This window comes from Bison bison, unplaced genomic scaffold, assembly GCF_000754665.1.
Source record: "Bison bison bison isolate TAMUID 2011002044 unplaced genomic scaffold, Bison_UMD1.0 scf7180017864489, whole genome shotgun sequence".
NCBI classification, from domain to species: domain Eukaryota; kingdom Metazoa; phylum Chordata; class Mammalia; order Artiodactyla; family Bovidae; genus Bison; species Bison bison.
Window position 1 is genome coordinate 7237483 of NW_011495048.1, and position 20065 is coordinate 7257547.

Genomic DNA, 20065 nt, shown 5'->3' on the forward strand with positions numbered 1-20065 from the left:
CGGAGAAGGCGATGGCACCACACTCCAGTACTCTTGCCTGGAAAATCCCATGGACAGAGGAGCCTGGTAGGCTGCAGTCCATGGGATCGCTAGGAGTCGAACATGAATGAGTGATTTCACTTTCACTTTCATGCATTGGAGAAGGAAATGGCAACCCACTCCAGTGTTCTTGCCTGGAGAATCCCAGGGACGGGGGAGCCTGGTGGGCTGCCATCTATGGGGTCGCACAGAGTCGGACACGACTGAAGCCACTTAGCAGCAGCAGTATATCAGTAGAGAGTGGTATTATGGTAGTAGATAAAATTTTTTAGCAAAGAATGAGTAACTGAGAAAACCAGAGCTTGAAGACAGAACTGAGTATTGAACACTTACTATGTTATTAGAGACATCTAGAAGTATGATAAGAGTACAAGAGGACTGAACAATACTTTTCTTGGAAGATATTTGACAATATTAAAAAAACAAAACAAAACAGTAGAATCATATTAGCCAAATTAAAGGAATGCTTCAATAAAGAAATAGTTATCAAGAACAGATTTATTCAATAAGCTTATTCCAAATTTACTGAATAAATAAGAGATTCTATAAGAATGGAGCCTCTCAATTATCTTTCACTAACTTCTAATTATATTACTCCACAGTAATAAACTTTTGCCTGAGTCCAGTCTGTTTTAACTCCTTAACTTCTGACCTAACCTCTCGTCAGATGAGTTTGTCTTTTACATGTAACTGCCTGCACAGTTATGCTTTGAGTGTATTCATTATAACTTTTCTCTTTTGCAACCAACTTGACTTCTGGAGACTGAGAAGAAGAATACCATTCTTTTCAAGGGCATATTTATCTGGGAAAATCTTCTCTTAAGCAATTTGAAAAGAAAGCTTTTCATTCACTGTCTTCAAACATGCTCAGATCTACTTCATGTAGAAAACTCCTCCTCTGCTTGATTTCAAAGTTCTTTCTAAAAAAGTCCATCTTTCTTTCTGTTTCTTACTGCCAAACTTCTAAAATGAATGATCTATACTTTGTGCCATGTTCTCTGATGACTCTGCTTCTACTGCTACAACCTGACAGAAACATCATTGAACTATCTTTTTGAAAAATTCGATGATTTTATTTGGCTATTATTTTTTCCCTCATCTCTGCATACTATGTCAATTGAATGAATACCTTCTTGAAATTCTCTTCCCCAGATTCTGGGTTACCACAATATCCTGATTCTTTTCCCTTCCTGACTTTCATTCTGTCACTTTTTCCTCTGTAGTTTTAGGTTGGCAAAGGTCTGAGTTCTTTGCAACAGTTATGTTCTTTCTCAGGCAAATGTTCTGATGGCTTCAATCAACTATGCAGATAATCCTCAAATCCAGGTGTTAATCATTTGGTGTCACTGTATATTAACAATCTTATTTTCTATTACCATGAATGTAAATCCTCTGCTTGAGGCAAGGTGGTCAAATCCCAAACTTTCTAGTACTTATAAGGTCATTACCATTTCTCTGCCTTTGTTTCCAGTAATGAACAACATAATCTTTCAATCTAATTTCTATTCAGTGTTCAAGAGTAGGATTGAAACATCTTTACCGAACTATTCTCTGTCCTAAACCAGCCATCTCGTGGCTGGCTCTAAAGAAAAAAATCTCACTTTAGAAGTTCAGAGGAAGTCTTCAGCTCATGAGTTGATTCTTTATCATGTTCCCCTGAGTGCATGGGAAAGGACTAAGCAATCATACACACCTTGTTAAATACTTGATTAAAAAAAAAATTAAGAGTGCTTGAATGTTTACTTGAATAACTGAATGAAAATTTGCTGTGTAAGAATCAGCTTCAAGCAGCTGATTGTATCATGTAATCATGTAATTTTCATAAGCGTAACATTAATTTATCCTAAGTTTGTATTTTACTTCTGTTTGATGATTTATCAAAATGACAAAAATTAGGTTTCAAAAAAGCATACCTTTTTTCAGCTCGTACTTTCTTCCCACAATGAGAACAAGTATACATGTTGTCACCTTCTAAAGTATCTTTAATGGTAACTTCATCAAGAGATTCCTGTTTACACATTTAAGAGTTTCATATTATTATTTGCAACACGCAAAAAACACAAAAAGCATTCATTACAATTTGAACAGAATGCAGAGAGGAAATCAAAGTTTTTATTTTAAAAAATGAACTCTTAAATTTAGTAAAAAAAAAAAATGGACAAGGTGCTCTGAATCTTACTAAATATTTCTAAAACTCAACTATTTAAATTCTGATTAGGAAAAATCAGTTCTGTGGTCTACCTTTAATTCTTATTTGAGTAACATCGCAAGAAGAAAACAGATGAAAACATGAAAATTTTCTCTCAAAGTAACAAACAGCAGCCTGCTGTCTCTCTCTATATATATAAATATGTGTGTGTGTGTATACACACAAACAGTTGAAAAACAGGAAAAAAATTTAAAAATATATACATTACTCACATAAATATTCTTCATATCAGCCACCTGGCACCTCACAGTATAAAACTCTTCAGCAGTCTGACTAACATGTTCACAATCCTAGTCAATCAATAGTCAAAAATTGGTAAATTCTCATAATAAGCTAAAACATACATAAAAATTTTCAAAAAGCAAAAATCAGGAAGAATACTTACCAAGGACACAACATTGTTTGTAATTACACCTCCAAACAAACTTTTGACAGTATTTTTCTTAAAAAAAAAACAAACAAACAAAAACACAAAAGTCAGTAATTTAGAACCGTGCAAAATCTCTAAAAATTTCAAAGGAACTTGAACATTACAGTACTAACCAGTTCTGGAGACATTTCTTCAATTTTAGTAATCAGATCAGTAAAAAACTCTGTCATATCTTTCTGCTCCCCAGTGTTCAAAGGCTGCTTATCCATCGTGTATGTTTTACAGAAAGGTCTAGGATTATATGCCTTGCATTCACTCTCCTGTGAAAGACAAGGGTGTAAGGAGGAGGATTATCAAACAATCAAATAAATGTACCTCTCAAATAACAATAAAAAAAGTATCACAAGGTTCTTGAATAAACAATAAAATAGGTAAATAAAATCTTTGTAAATCTACTAAGAAAGAACTAAAATACTCTATTTCATTTTTGTATGATTCTCACTTTAGTATTCACGGACTTCCCTGATGACTCAGTGGTAAAGAATCCACCTGCAAAGCAGGAGACCTGGGTTGGGAAGATCCCCTGCAGGAGGGCATGGCAACCCACTCCAGTATTCTTGCCTGGGAAATCCCATGGACAGAGGAGCCTGGCAGGCTACTGTCCAAGGGGTCGTGAAGAGTCAGACACAACTGAGTGACTAAGCACAGCACATGGCATTTTGAGTTAAATAGTTCTGGTGCCAGAAGATGCTTAAAGTACCATAAGCTAAGAAATTTTCATTTTTTTTAAGTCTAGGAATTTCTAGGAAGGAATGTGGGATGCAGACTTGTATTATAAAGCATAAAATCAAAGCCTTTACAGGGTGAATAAACTTTCCTATCAACTGAACTTTGGTTTAGTAGTGGTTTAAAACAGCAGTAATACTCAAAGCCTGCATCTGTGACTCTTTGTAATTCAATAGAATTCTCCCACAGCAGAATAGAAATCAATAAACGTGACTTTAGCAAGCCTATCAACAATTGATGTTTGTCAAGAGAAAAAAAAAAAAAAAAGGAAGTATTTTCCTCTTGTACATCCCTATCACAGCACATATATCTTTGACCAAAAAGATAATGAATCAACAGAAGTTATCTTTTATTGTCTTATTTTCCTACAGCCCCCAAATTTGCTACCTAAAAGCTGTTTCTGATTTTTCAAGTTTCCACATCAATAATACAGCTCACTAATATTCAAAGAAATCAGTTATGTAACTAATATCTGATGATTATTACTGTGTTACAAAGAATCAACCAGATGTCATGTGGCAGCTTTTTACCCCAGGTAATAAATTGTGAAATAATGATTTAAAAAAAAACAATAAAAAGCAGTAAAACTGCTTTGTCAGTTCAAATAGCATGTTCCAACTATCTTAAAAGATTGTAAGTGGAATCAAGGGATAACTAACAAATCTTTTAATTTTGTTTCAAAAATCTCATTTACTGAATTTTCATTAAATCTCAGAAGATGAAATACACAGGTATAAATAAAATAAGATCTTTCCTCAAAATTCTACTAAGTTAGACAAGTAACTTTCAATACAAGTACTTGTGTAACAAAATTATGGTGATAAGGAATACTCTGGAATTTGGTCACTCAGGGGACACTTTCTCAAGAAAACCAAGTTGATTCCTGAAAGATGAGAAAGGGAAGAAAATGGAGAGGAGTGTTAGTGGAGGGCTACAGGCAGGAGGAGCAGGATAAATAACTGCACAAGCGAGGAAGCAAAAGGTGATGCACTTCTCTGGCTTGCAGTTACTACAGGGTGAGGCTGGATGTGGGCAGTGGTTGGGGGGATATAAAAAAGGAAGTTGAAGGGAAGGGGATACATGCCATCCTGGCTGGACCTGAACACCAAAACTAGTTTCATAATAAAGAACCACTGAGGAATTTTAACTAGGGGAGTAGTATTTTAAGATTTGCTATTTTTTAACGATTAATTTTATAGTTTTCTGGGTGGAAACTAAGAAAGACAAAGAAAAATCAGTCAGAAAATCCTAAGACTAAAGGGTGGGGGTGACCTTGTGATGAAAAATGGACTGGATATAAGAAATTCTTCAAAGGATAAATTAACAAAATACAGATGACTGAAATATGAAAGTTAAAATTCACTATGATAAAGAACATCAGCAACTGACAAAGTCAATTTGAAAAATCAGAGTATATAGTCAGGACAGGCCAATACACTCAAACTTCAATTAAAGTTTTTTTTGGTCAAAGGGTATATCTAACTAGTTTCCATATCTGATTCTCAAACATACCATTAAATAGGTAAACATTTTTTGAAGCTCCAGAAGGGTGGTCTTATGCTTCATATCTTCGGAATACTGTAAATTAAGAAAAAACCTTCCATTACAACATACTGGCGTTGATGGTAAATTAGATATTTTAGAAAAGAAAGCATTAAAATGTGCTCAACACTGTTTTCATTCTTTTAGGAAAAACACATAGTCTGTTTTCTTAACAATTTTAGCATTTTAAAAATTGAAGTATTTTGTTAATTATACAAACACAGCCATCATTATTATGTAAGGAAACTAAATAAAGAAATCTTAAAACTACTTTATTTATCAGTACTTATTTGGTTCAATGTTGATTTACAAGTTGGCAGTTTCGCAAGAACAGAAAACATCTTCTCCAGAAACAAATTCACACACTAAAAAATATACTCATCTAGTCATACCTTCATTTTTTTCTAGAACAGTAGATCCTTAACACTGCAGGGCAATTCTGGCCAATTTCTTTGAAAATCCTCGAAATATTCAAGTACATTAACTGAGATTTAGGATTCTGGCTATACTAATTTACTGGAGACTTGGTTCAGAACATCAGCCTTATAGGAGAGTCCCACATTCATCCCAGGCACTTGTTAGATATACTCTTATCTCATTAAAATTTTAAAATAACCAATAAAGTAGTTAATATTCTCTTTACAAATTATTACCTGTCATAATTTTGAAGAAGCAGATGAATCTTGAAGACATTATGCTAAGTGAAATAAGTCAGTCACATGCTAATATTGCATGATTCCACTTATGAGGTACTGAGAGTAGTCAAATTCATAGAGACAGAAGTAGAACAGTGGTTGCAAGGGATATGGGTGAAAAAAGAATGGGGAGCAAAGTATTTAATGGGTATTGAGTTTCACTTGGGGTAGGTGAAAAAATTCTGGAGATTGATGTGTTAATGATTACAGTGTGAATATACCTAATACCACACAACTGTACACTTATAAATGGTTAATAGGATAAACTTTATACTGTGTATATTCAGCCACAATTAAAATACATGCAGTTTTCTTTAATCTTTCCGTGAAAATCTGAAAAGGAAATAAAAATGACATTTTCATGTAAATAATCAAGTGCTCATTTGACGAGAGCACGTTCCAAAATCATGTCAAATTTCTATTCTGTAAGAATTCCTTATGTAGAGACAAGTCTAAATTTAGTTTTTATCCAAAATTACCATTTCTGACATTCATTCAGTTAACACATGTGATTGTTCTTTCTGTTTCTACATACTAATTCCTGACAGTGCTAATGGCTAAAAGGTGATCGTTAATATGAAGAAGATAGACTATAAAGTGTCGTTAAGTCATCTCCTAAAAAGAAAATCACTGAAAACACGCTTCTTTAATAAGTGGTTCTATAAAGTTATACAAATGGGGACAACATAATTTAGTCACAAAACTTTACACATGCCTAATAAAATCAACTTCTAATTATAATCAGTTAGATGATAAAGACATCAATTTAACTAAAGCCAAAAAAAAAAAAAGAAACCCATTTGAGTATATTGTAAATTTGGAGATTCTAAAGCACACCTTAAACATAGTAAGGATTCACTAAAGATATACAAAGAATTTCAATACTTTGTGGTGGGGGGTGGGGGTGGGAAAGCAAGGACATCAAGATGACATGTGGAAGAAAACAAAATATTCAAGTATATACAAAGTCTGCCAAAAACTTATAAAAGCAGTCCAGAAGGCAAACTAAAAAACAGCCCATGGCAAACAAAGAATGAAAACTACAAAAAACAAATTAACAAAAATAACATAAAGTAGAGCTTACTTAAATAAACTAGGCCACAATCAAATTTACCCTAAAATATTAAAAAATAACAAGTTCAGTGATTCTAATAATAATTTCCTACTTTGTTTTAGGCTTTATTATCTATGTAATTAAAATTTATATTTATTTTTACAGAAAATACTGTGTTCATTCAATACACTGAGTGTGTATATTCCACAACTGTATTTTCCTTTGCTAAACAAATTATACTGTGGCGTTTAGAATAATCAATTGAAATGTTAAAATAATTCAAATATATATGTTAGCTAGTAATATCCAATTTTGTCAATTTTATTTAAAATTATTTTCTCAAACAATATTTACTAAACTGAATCAGGATCTATCAACAAAGTTTTAAAATTCTGTTTTAAAGTTTTAACTTTCAAAGTACAGAAAACTGTACCTTAGCAGTGAAAACAGCCTGTCTTGCCTCAGGTATCATATAAAGTTGCTGAATAGTAGAAGCCAAGTAACAAGTAGCTCCGAGGTTAGTCAGGCCAACAAATCTACACTCAGCACGGACATCTTCATGAGGCCAGTAGTCCCATTTATAAGGTGCGTGAGCTGCTGAAAAAAGGAGGGAGAAAAAGACACCCCCCAAACAAACTATTAAACATAATGTATTCTGCTTTCACTATCAGCCACTATACCTGTTACTTATTTAATTCATATACATATTGCTTAGGTTTATATTACTCATTTAGTTCATATACATATTTACTTCACATACATAAAATATTTGGTACATTTTAAACACACAGTAAAATTAACTCATTCCTAAATATTCAAGACTATCAGAACTTGACTTTATTTGGCACTAAATTATTTAACCCCAAAATGCCAAAGTATTTCACATATCTCTGAAAAAGTTTATCACAACTGTTGCTTTAAATTCAAAAACCAATATTCCCTTTTTAACTTCATACATCCTAGCATCAATAGTTTACAATGTTAAAACGTATGAATGGTGAATTCTGTCTTTATTGTATGAATGGCGAATTCTGTCTTTAAATCATGCCCTCCAAAATCTTATTTCCATGAACAAAATTGACAAAGATTAAAGGAAAAGAAGAATGCTTACACTGCATGTGTTGTGCCATGACCCAGTTATGTATTAATCTGTAGTTTTCAACAGATCCCTTTACCATCTCCACTAACAAGTCATAAGCAGCAGCTCTTGAAGAATGTGATTTGCACTTTGGCTGTTGTCTATCTTTTAGACTAGGCAACAAAAACAGGAGATTGAAGATATCTCTTAAAAATTCCTGGGGGGAGGGGGAGGAAAAGAAAGACCAAGTATATTATCCAAACTTGGAAATTAATGATATCCCAAATATAGTAAGTTCTATAGAGTAAACTGGACTATATGACAATCAAAAGTTTACGAAGACTGTTTTAAAACTTAAAAACATCACATACCATCATCTAAAAGTATTCCCAAACATCATTTCTCTTAGAGAAAAGTAAAATGGGAGAAGGCGCTCAACTTTACTTTTCTCTCCTTCCTAATATCTGATCGTTTAGAGTCCCAACGACAGTATATTGTATTCGACACCATTCAGTGATCAAATATTTTAACCTAGGACTCACTACTTTCTATCTTGACTTTCTCTGTATTTACTTAAGTTTCTCCTTATTTCACTCTAATAATTATAGTAGTAGTAGCAACAGCAGCAACTCACTTATAATGTGCACTTACAAGTGCCAGATACTATTCACAGGCCTCAAAACAAACAAAACACAAAAAAGGTTAACAATCTTGCCCGGCATCAGACCTAGAAGGTGCTGCAGTCAGGAACTACAACATCAAGCTCTTAACTTCAGTAACAGTGAAGTTCAAACTGAGGTGCAAGGCTTAACCATGTAAAATACACCCTATAGGTGTTTTTCCCTAATCTGCCTGAGAAAGGGTCACTTTTCCCCACCAGTTCTTTAATTGGTCCTTTCCTACTATTACAAAGAAAGTCATCTCCCTCACCCATCTCAAGTAGTACAATGGTATACTGTTCTGGGGTATAAAACCTCCTGGAGTACTGTGTAGAAAAGAGGTAATATTGTTAAGACTGAGACTGCTATCCTTAGAAAAGGCTGCATTTTAAGTTTGGCTCTTGGTTGTTGTCTGAACACTTGAACGCTCAACAGTTCCCTCCTCTGTTATAAAACTTTCCTGAAGTGATATAAGTCGCCCACTATGGCTATCTGTATTTGGTTTGTGAAGAATACTTGCTTTTCATCTGAATTTCAGTAACTGCGGTCCGTTATACAGGTATTATGTGCCTACATGACCCAACCCTGGATAAAACCCCTGAACTGCTTGGCTAAAGAGAGCATCCCAGGCAGACAGCACCTCAATGTCACAATCATTGCTGGGGGAATTAAGCACATTCCCATGCAACTCCTCTGGGAGGTGACTCTTGGAAGGGCATACCTGGTTTCCACCACATCTGGCCCCAGACTTTTTCTTGGCTGAATAAAAGTTTTTGTCATGAATACAATTACATGATGAGTCCTTTGAGTCCTTCTAGTGAATCACCAAATCTGGGAGTGGTCTTGGGACCCTCTGATACAGGTACCAAATGAAGGACAATTTAGAATATTTTCCCATTAATGATCTCACCTCCTCCATCTCACTGCTGTCAAACAGAGTACAGTGCATAGTTCCTGACTTGGCAAAGAAAAGTAAGTTTGGCTAAGAAATATGGAAGGTGAACAGAGGCTTATTTTATATAGCTGATAAACTGACAGTAAGGTTATGTCTCATCTATTCTATAATTGAAAAGGAGAAGACCGTCTTGGAGACACAGAGCAGCATGTTCACATGAACTGGAAAATATACGTCACTCACTCAAACAGAAATAGAATTGGCTAGTAACTAGTTTAACAATGAACTATCTTTGATAGTTTAAATATAGAAACTAAAAAAAATAAATATTCATAGCTTCAAAGTTTTGACAAAATATACTTAAGGCCTCTGATAAAAGTATTTTAATTAAAATATTAGGTTTGGTAAAACCATGCTGAAATGAACAATACTTTTATTTTCCTCACTCTGAGTTTGCCAGGAAAGCAGGTGACCTTAAGTTAAAGAGTAACATATATATTAACATGTGTTAGTAGCTCAGTCATGTCTGACTCTTTGTGACTCCATGGACTGTAGCCCATCAGGCTTCTCAGTCCATGGAATACTCCAGGCAAGAATACTGGAGTAGGTTGTCATTCCCTTCTCCAGTGATCTTCCCAACCCAGGTATCATACCTGCATCTCCTGCATTGCAAGCACAATCTTTACCATCTAAAGCCAAGAAGGAAGCCCATATTAACAGTAGGAATGGAAGGAGTTTTAACAATGTTATTGAATTCTTTGAATTTCTTCTGAATTATGTGTCAAAGATTATACTCCTTTTGACCTATTTAGATCAAAAATTATAATGTACCATTATAACAGTACACCCATACCAGTATACTTCACAGAAAGAAGAATCTCAAAAATTATAATATACCATTGTAACGGTACAGCGATTTTGGTATACTTCACAGAAAGAAGAATCTCAAACAGATACCTGAGAGAACAGGTCTGAGTGTGATGTTTGACATGTAATTTAGAAGAAATTCAAAGAATTAAATAACATTGTTAAAACTCCTTCCATTCCTACTGTAAACAATATGTAAACAAGGTTTCTTACAATTTATATCTCTAGAAAAATAAAGTAGGAAGAGAAAATTTGCAAACAATAAATTAACTTAGGTGGCCTGCAACAAATTCATATACACAAATCCTTCCTCTTCATAAACAGCTAATTAGAAAACAAAATTGAACAAAGAGTCCATTGCCCAAGGTAAGAGAAACCCAAGAAAGACGGTAGGTGTTGCAAGAGGGCATCAAGGGCAGACACACTGAAACCATACTCACAGAAAACTAGTCAATCTAATCACACTAGGGCCATAGTCTTGTCTAACTCAATGAAACTAAGCCATTCCCGTGGCGCAACCCAAGATGGGCGGGTCATGGTGGAGAGATCTGACAGAATGTGGTCCACTGGAGAAGGGAATGGCAAACCACTTCAGTATTCTTGCCTTGAGAACCCCATGAACAGTATGAAAAGGCAAAATGATAGGATACTGAAAGAGGAACTCCCCAGGTCAGTAGGGGCCCAATATGCTACTGGAGATCAGTGGAGAAATAACTCCAGAAAGAATGAAGGGATGGAGCCAAAGCAAAAACAATATCCAGCTGTGGATGTGACTGGTGATAGAAGCAAGGTCCGATGCTGTAAAGAGCACTATTGCATAGGAACCTGGAATGTTAGGTCCATGAATCAAGGCAAATTGGAAGTGGTCAAACAGGAGATGGCAAGAGTAAATGTCGACAGTCTAGGGATCAGCGACCTCAAATGGACTGGAATGGGTGAATTTAACTCAGATGACCATTATATCTACTACTGCGGGCAGGATTCCCTTAGAAGAAATTGAGTAGCCATCATGGTCAACAAAAGAGTCCAAAATGCAGTACTTGCATGCAATCTCAAAAACAACAGAATGATCTCTGTTCGTTTCCAAGGCAAACCACTCCATATCACGGTAATCCAAGTCTATGCCCCAACCAGTAACGCTGAAGAAGCTGAAGTTCAATGGTTCTATGAAGACCTACAAGAACTTTTAGAACTAACACCCAAAAAAGATGTCCTTTTCATTGTAGGGGACTGAAATGCGAAAGTAGGAAGTCAAGAAACACCTGGAGTAAAGGGAAATTGGCCTTGGAATACGGAATGAAGCAGGGCAAAGACTAATAAGAGTTTTGCCAAGAGAATGCACTGGTCATAGCAAACACCCTCTTCCAACAACACAACAGAAGACTCTACACATGGACATCACCAGATGGTCAACACCGAAATCAGACTGATTATGTTCTTTGCAGCCAAAGATGGAGAAGCTCTATACACTCAGCAAAAACAAGGCCAGGAGCTGACTGTGGCTCAGATCATGAACTCCTTATTACCAGATTCAGACTTAAATTGAGGGGAAAACCACTAGACCATTCAGGTATGACCTAAATCAAATCCCTTATGATTATACAGTGGAAGTGAGATATAGATTTAAGGGCCTAGACTTGATTGATAGAGTGCCTGATGAATTATGGAATGAGGTTCATGACACTGTACAGGAGACAGGGATCAAGACCATCCCCATGGAAAAGAAATGCAAAAAAGCAAAATGGCTGTCTGAGGAGGCCTTCCAAATAGCTGTGAAAAGAAGAGAAGCGAAAAGCAAAGGAGAAAAGGAAAGATATAAGCATCTGAATGCAGAGTTCCAAAGAATAGCAAGAAGAGATAAGAAAGCCTTCCTCAGCGATCAGTGCAAAGCTATAGAGGAAAACAAGAGAATGGGAAAGACTAGAGATCTCTTCAAGAAAATTAGAGATACCAAGGGAACATTTCATGCAAAGATGGGCTCAATAAAGGACAGAAATGGTATGGACCTAACAGAAGCAGAAGATATTAAGAAGAGGTGGCAAGAATACACAGAAGAACTATACAAAAAAGATCTTCACGACCCAGATAATCACGATGATGTGATCACTGACCTACAGCCAAACATCCTGGAATGTGAAGTCAAGTGGGCCTTAGAAAGCATCACTAGGAACAAAGCTAGTGGAGGTGATGGAATTCCAGTTGAGCTATTTCAAATCCTGAAAGATGATGCTGTGAAAGTGCTGCACTCAACACGCCAGCAAATTTGGAAAACTCAGCAGTGGCCACAGGATTGGAAAAGGTCAGTTTGCATTCCAATCCCAAAGAAAGGCAATGCCAAAGAATGCTCAAACGACCGCACAATTGCACTCATCCCACACGCTAGTAAAGTAATGCTCAAAATTCTCCAAGCCAGGTTTCAGCAATATGTGAACCATGAACTTCCTGATGTTCAAGCTGGTTTTAGAAAAGGCAGAGGAACCAGAGATCAAATTGCCAACATCTGCTGGATCATGGAAAAAGCAAGAGAGTTCCAGAAAAACATCTATTTCTGCTTTACTGACAATGCCAAAGCCTTTGACTGTGTGGGATCACAGTAAACTGTGGAAAATTCTTCAAGAGATGGGAATACCAGACCACCTGACCTGCCTCTTGAGAAATCTGTATGCAGGTCAGGAGCAACAGAACTGGACATGGAACAACAGACTGGTTCCAATTGGAAAAGGAGTACGTCAAGGCTATATATTGTCACCCTGCTTATTTAACTTCTATGCAGAGTACATCATGAGAAACGCTGGACTGAAAGAAGCACAAGCTGGAATCAAGATGCCGGGAGAAATACCAATAACCTCAGATAGGCAGATGACACCACCCTTATGGCAGAAAGTGAAGAGGAACTAAAAAGCCTCTTGATGAAAGTGAAAGTGGAGAGTGACAAAGTTGGCTTAAAGCTCAACATTCAGAAAACGAAGATCATGGCATCCGGTCCCATCACTTCATGGGAAATGGATGGGAAAACAGTGGAAGCAGTGTCAGACTTTATTTTGGGGGGCTCCAAAATCATTGCAGATTATGACTGCAGCCATGAAATTAAAAGACGCTTACTCCGTGGAAGGAAAGTTATGACCAACCTAGATAGCATACTCAAAAGTAGAGACATTACTTTGCCAACAAAGGTCCGTCTAGTCAAGGCTATGGTTTTTACTGTGGTCATGTATGGATGTGAGAGTTGGACTGTGAAGAAGGCTGAACGCTGAAGAATTGATGCTTTTGAACTGTGGTGTTGGAGAAGACTCTTGAGAGTCCCTTGGACTGCAAGGAGATCCAACCAGTCCATTCTGAAGGAGATCAGCCCGGGGATTTCTTTGGAAGGAATGATGCTAAAGCTGAAACTCCAGTACTTTGGCCACCTCATGCAAAGAGCTGACTCACTGGCAAAGACTCTGATGCTGGGAGGGATTGGGGACAAGAGGAGAAGGGGACAACAAAGGATGAGGTGACTGGATGGCATCACTGACTCGATGGACGTGAGTCTGAGTGAACTCCGGGAGTTGGTGATGGACAGGGAGGCCTGGCGTGCTGCGATTCATGGGGTCACAAAGAGTCGGACACGACTCAGCAACTGAACTGAACTGAAGAAAGAAAACTCCTAAGAAGAATCTTAATTAAAAATTCCTGAAATTCAAATTCTAAATGACATTAAATTGGATAACACAAGAAGACTGGTCTTCATAAATAAGAAGACAAATATTGCTCTTGTACAGGCAATTTAATATAATTTTAATATTTTTCTATATCAAGCCATAAATTTAACACAACCCCAATTTGAAAAGTATCAGTATTTTAATTTTTGAAAGAATGAGACACACTGATTCTAAAGTTCGTTGTGGAAAAATAAACAACCAAGACAATTCTGAAAAGGACTAATAATGAAGATGGACAATCTCCAGAAGACATTTAACTGAAAAGTGTAACTCTGCTTAATTAGAATACAGTACTAGAGAATGATCAGATCCATAGATCGAAACAGAAAGACCAGAAACATCCCCAAATATACAGGGCACCTTCCTACATACAAAAATTCTACAAATTATCAAGAAATGGACCACATACATACATACATAAAAGGAAAATGAGGATAGGATTTGAGCAACTCGGAGAAAAAATAATACAAGTAAATGGCTTTAAAACACATGAAAACAAGTATGAATATACAATGGAACAAATATACAAAGATGTTCACTGCAGTTGTTTTTTTTTTTAAACAAATATAGACAACATCAATGTCAATAAAAATTAAATAATTTCTCTTTTGATGTATTCAAGTTTTTAATGTATTTTCTCCCTCTTTTTGGATTCATTTTAAATGATGAACACAAATCACAGAACCGTATTTACATAATATATATCTTTGTGTTTAATACAGCCACAGAAAGTCCTGGAAGGCCATTACCAAAACATCACTTGAAATCAAAATATATAAGAATCTTACCTTTATCAGCACTACCTAAAAATTCCTTTTTCTTTAAAATGATGTTTTGCTTTATAATGATACATTATCAGATCAATTAATATATTTACACTTTGGAATAAAAACTACATATTGCTTTAAATATAACATAAGACTTCCACCAAGCAAGACTATAAATAAGTCAAGTTATTCCCAGTGAGACTAACAGAAAAATTTTAAAAGATCCAGGAGAAAACCCACAAAACAGGGCTTTGTGCAATAGGGGTAACAGCACAGATTTAAGTCAAGTCAGACTATCACTTTAAGTTTATCTTAAGAATCCCTTAGCCCATGTTCATGGCGGACAATCTTCCATTCTGTTGGTTATTCCTGTTTCCTAAGATGATCAGTAACCTCAGGAAAGCAATACTCCAAACCATAACTTAATTTCCTTAATGAAACATGGACAAAGTGCCAGTGACAGTAAATAACACAATCTAAAGAGAAATTAGACATTTGTTGGTATAGAGCTATTAGGTGTTATCAAACAGTCAATTATAGAATTTGTGTCAAATGGGCCTTTAAGGTGTGAATCAATAAGTACTCCACAATGACTACATTAATTCCATGTGCTATTAATTCAAAATATTCAATTCTATAAAAATCTATTAAGTATAGATGGCCTCTTTATATTCAGTCACAGTAATTAAAACTTGTTCTGCATTCTAAAAACAAGGCTAAGATTTATATTTCTAGGATTCATCTTATTCAAAGTTCACTGTTCCTACCAGTAATAAAGTTCTGATAAACTTTATATTTGTATGTTTAAGGAGATTTAACATATCCACATATAAGGAAACAATATTAAAAAGCTTAGTTTTATTTCATATAAATACTTGGATGTGTTATTACCAACCTGTCCTTCCCTTGAAAATTTAAAGGGTGGTTTGTGTTTAATAACACTTGTTGCAAGCCTTAGGAGTCCTGTAAGCCCATCATCTTCTATATTACCATCTTGATGATCGAGGATCTCCCTGCTACAAAAACCACAAGCAAAACAAGATAGGTCATGCAGTTACTTCCTTTATCTTTATGCAACAAAACTGTCAATTTCACATCAAGTTTTACCTTCGAATACAGTCAGCCAAATGCCGTGCCAAAGCATCCAGGTCGAGCAGTGTTGTCTTAATACAAAAAGAAAATACAAAATTCAAATACAGATTTTTACATTTAGTATTTCAGTATTTACTAAAACAAAACAAAAAAATCCTTACTTTTAAGTAACAAGAATTCTTCATTAACATGCCAATTAAATTATAAGTATTTAACTACTCTTTACTTATACATAATATCAATAAAATTATAGTTGTAAACACACCATTAATAGTCCTTCAAAAAAAAAATCAATGAATTGTTGGCAATAAATTATGACAGCCATAGCAATTTATTAATGAGAAAACACTAGGTCTGATTTATTTTTTAACAATTTTACTGAGATATAATTCACATACTATACAATTCACCAAGGTTTGCTTCTAATAGCACCTTTTGAAATAAACTTAAATGGACAGTTCACTTCAGAAATCTTTATTCTCATTATAACCGAGCAACAAAATAAAAACAGATTTCATAAAACAGAATCTAATTTAAGAGGATTCACAGTACAGTGGTTAGGACTCCACGCTTTCAGTGCAGAGGGTGTGGGTTCAGTCCCTGACTGGGGCCATAAAATCTTGAAAGCCATGTGGCACGGCTATAAACAAAAAAGAAGATTCTCAAAGAAACTCAGATAACCAAGAAGGAAAATTACTTTTGACTACCAAGCAAGAAATAACAGATTCCTACTTTAAATAGGCGACCATAGGTTTTAAAAAAAAATTCTATGTCTATCTGGCGTTAGTATTTTATGGACAATGTCAAATACATTAAAATATGCTCTAGGGGGAGGAAGACCTGGAAGCGGTCATCAAAAGCAGTAAGATAAGTAAATACTAGTAATATACAACATGATAAATATCATTAACATTGCTATATGTTATATAAAGTTGTTGAAAGAGTAAAGTGCTCATTACAAGGAAATAAAATCTCTTTCCATTTCTTTAATTTTATATCAGTATGAGATGATAATCTTCAACTATGCTTATTGTGGTAATCATTTCATGATGTATATAAGTCATTATGCTGTATACTTTAAACTTACACAGTGCTGTATGCCAATTATAACTCAGTAAAACTGAAAGAAAAAATTAAAACAGGTTCAATATTGATTTTTAAATTTCTCAAATGTAAAATAGAATAAGAATTCAGATGTAAACTGTTCCTTAAAAGCAGAAAGCTCAAACGTTAAAGGACTTTTAAAATACATAGTGTATATATTGGACTTTGATTGAAATACATGAAAAAAATTGACAGAAAAGGTTTCCTAAATATTTAAATTTAAATTTTTCAAGTGTTTCTCACTTTTCTGTGAGATCAAGTAGATTTATTTTAGCTTACTAAATTTATAAAAAGGAAAAAAAAAGTTTTTATGTGGCCAAGCTTTTCTTCGAAATGGACTTGTTTTAAATGACTTTGTTAGACAGGAGTATCATTGTAGTCTCATATAACAAAATTAAAAGATCAGAAAACTGACAGTACTCTTTAGCTTAAAAGTGATTTCTATTAACTTCAACTTTACTTTATATACTCAAAATCTACTTACTATTACAGAAATCTGTATATTTAAGGTCTAAATTTCACACTCCAAATAAGATTTTATACCCACAGATCTTATTCCGAAGACACAGGAAACTAAGTACCAAGTAAAGACATTTCAACTAAGGTCAAAATAAAAGGAAGGAATGAGAGCAAAACACAAAGGTACAAATGAAGTAGAAAAACTATGACATTTTCAACTCATTACAGACTGATAAAAATGCCCTTAAGGATAAGGACTTACAAAATTCACAAAGATACATGTACATAATTCATCTCTATTAACAAGTTAATGTAAAATTTTCTGAACATACCTGACTAGCATCCTTTATATGTATGTTGTCAACTAATTTGCACAACAACCAAAAATATTCTTTACATCCAGGTTTTAACATTGGTTCTTCTTCATAATCATCTATCTATCAAAAAAAATTTAAACTTTGTAAAAATAGTTTAAAAGGGGAAAATGAACTTAAAATTATATTTTAAAATCTTTTAGGGTTTATTAAAAAAATTAAATCCTTACAAACTAAACAGTATTCAAAATTTAACCAAAAAATTCTGAAGAAGACACTCCTGGTTTCTTTAAAATTAAAACTACTATGTACATAAGTGAATGATGAGAAGTTTGAGGAAAACATTACTCTCAAATTACTTATAAACTACTTGGAAAAGATATGAATAATGTATAATACTAAATAGTGTAGTGTCAACTAAAAATTCAATGACAATGTGAAAACACAAGAAACCTACAGAAAATGAGTATATATAAATCTACCCACATGTAATGGTCTATTATAGTTTTCAAATCTGAAAAATAAAGAACATTACATTTCTTACACAGTCAATGACAGTAAATATGGAGAAGAAAAATCCTACAATGCATCATATTTCTAGAGATTAGTACAATTTACTTATTAATGGGCCCTGAATTTATTATGTGGGAGAAGGGGTTTACAAGGCTAGCAATGAATAAAGTTTAAAATTCTAAGTATCACAAAGATAAAACAACTGTGATTGAGTAAGGAGAGAGCTACATTTATGATGTTTCTATCATTCAACTTATCAACACAAGGCTCAAAACTTATAAAGACAAATGTTATTTCCAAAACAGAATACCCATGAGATCCCACAGAGCTGAAACCAAAGCACATAGAATCTATCCTTAAAGTGTAACATGGACACAATACGTCACAATGCTATTACTTTAAGAACTATATAACTATCATCCTCCTGGTGAAAACTATAAATAGTAAACAGGTATTCAAAATGACTTGCAAGAATAATATAATGATAAACGTGGGGCAAATGAAAATGCAGAAATAGAAACTGCTGTTGAACACAGTAAAATCTTACTCTGATAGGTTTGAGTGCTTGAGCATCTGGAAGGAACTTCAACAATGTTGAGGCAGCTAGTAGCAGAAAAGAGCGATTGATTGAGTCTCCTCCATCCAGCCCTGATAGAGATAACTTATAAAGACCATTGCAAGACTCATGACGGACTGCAGTCTAAATGAAAAAGCAAGTTCCAAAGATAATCTGAGTCAGTGATAAGAAATTAATCTTAACGTTGCTAGAAATAATATGTTAGATGGCTTCTTTAATAACATATTTTAAAACACAATGTCCTGATCACATACTCAGGCATGTAAATAATACATGATGAAATGAAGTACCCCAAAGTATATACAGCAATATGTAAAAACATTTTGGAAATTCCCAAATACGGCCATAAAAAAAAAAAACTAAATAAATACAAGAACAGACAAATACAAAAAGGATTGAGAAGAGATTATTCATAATAATTTACATGATTAAGTAACAAGAAAAATATTTTCAGAACTAGAAGCAACTTAGGAAGTATTTAAACCAAAATATATTACAGATTTTAGAATCTTGTTCAAATGTTAGAATAGTTACCTGGGACAGAGCCAGAACAAGAACACATATGCATTCAATACAAAGCTAATAATTCTAGAAAATGTTCTCTAAAAAAGATGTGAATATCGTGGCTAAGTGTACTAGTAAGTGTTTCTACTACTTCATTTAGGATATGGTGTGAGTAACATCAAGATATGATTGGTGAAAATTATACTGACTTCAGTGTCAACAATGAAACAAAAGGAGTATATATAACTTATTGTCGGTCTCTCTTGCATCTAAGGATACTCTCAACTAGATAAAGCAAAATAAATTTCTCTAAAATATAAATTACAATAATAAAGGCTCAAATCTTTCTAAACCCTCAGAAAACAAAAAACCCCAAAGAAACCACTCTGTAAACAAATACTACAAAAAGAAGAAAAACATGAATGCTACACAGTAACATTCACGCTGAAGTGTACATAGTTCAAAATACTCTAGATCTTAAAGGATTAGTAAGTACTTTCCAGGATATATTTATGGAATCACATTCATTTGTTTCCATTAGCTCTTTTTATTATCAGTGCTAATAATATGAAAAAATATGAAGAGTACTGCTAATCTTCAAACTTTAGCTTACCTCAGGAATAAGGAGAGTCAATTTCTTTAGCCAATCTTGTAAATGATCACTATCAGCAAGGCTAGATTTCACTAAAGAACAGCAATGAGCCCAACTCACCAAGAGCCACATAGAATAATGTGAAACTAAAGAAAAATTGGAAAAAAGTTACTATAAAAATTATTATAAGGGCTTGTACTATAAAGAAAACAAAATGTTCATTATTAAAGAAAGGTATTATACGTAAA

The 20065-nt window shown here is 34.3% G+C and overlaps 1 protein-coding gene across 1 annotated transcript in view; it reads right to left on the bottom strand.

The window, feature by feature from the left end:
* USP34 (ubiquitin specific peptidase 34) overlaps positions 1-20065 on the bottom strand; it is a 241399-nt gene that overhangs the window by 53031 nt on the left and 168303 nt on the right. Inside the window, 12 exon segments of the mRNA XM_010863267.1 lie at positions 1953-2047; positions 2461-2538; positions 2634-2690; positions 2792-2938; positions 4917-4982; positions 7129-7289; positions 7807-7990; positions 15558-15678; positions 15770-15825; positions 17650-17754; positions 18692-18844; positions 19839-19963. Of these exon segments, the coding sequence (XP_010861569.1) occupies positions 1953-2047; positions 2461-2538; positions 2634-2690; positions 2792-2938; positions 4917-4982; positions 7129-7289; positions 7807-7990; positions 15558-15678; positions 15770-15825; positions 17650-17754; positions 18692-18844; positions 19839-19963 (1348 nt within the window).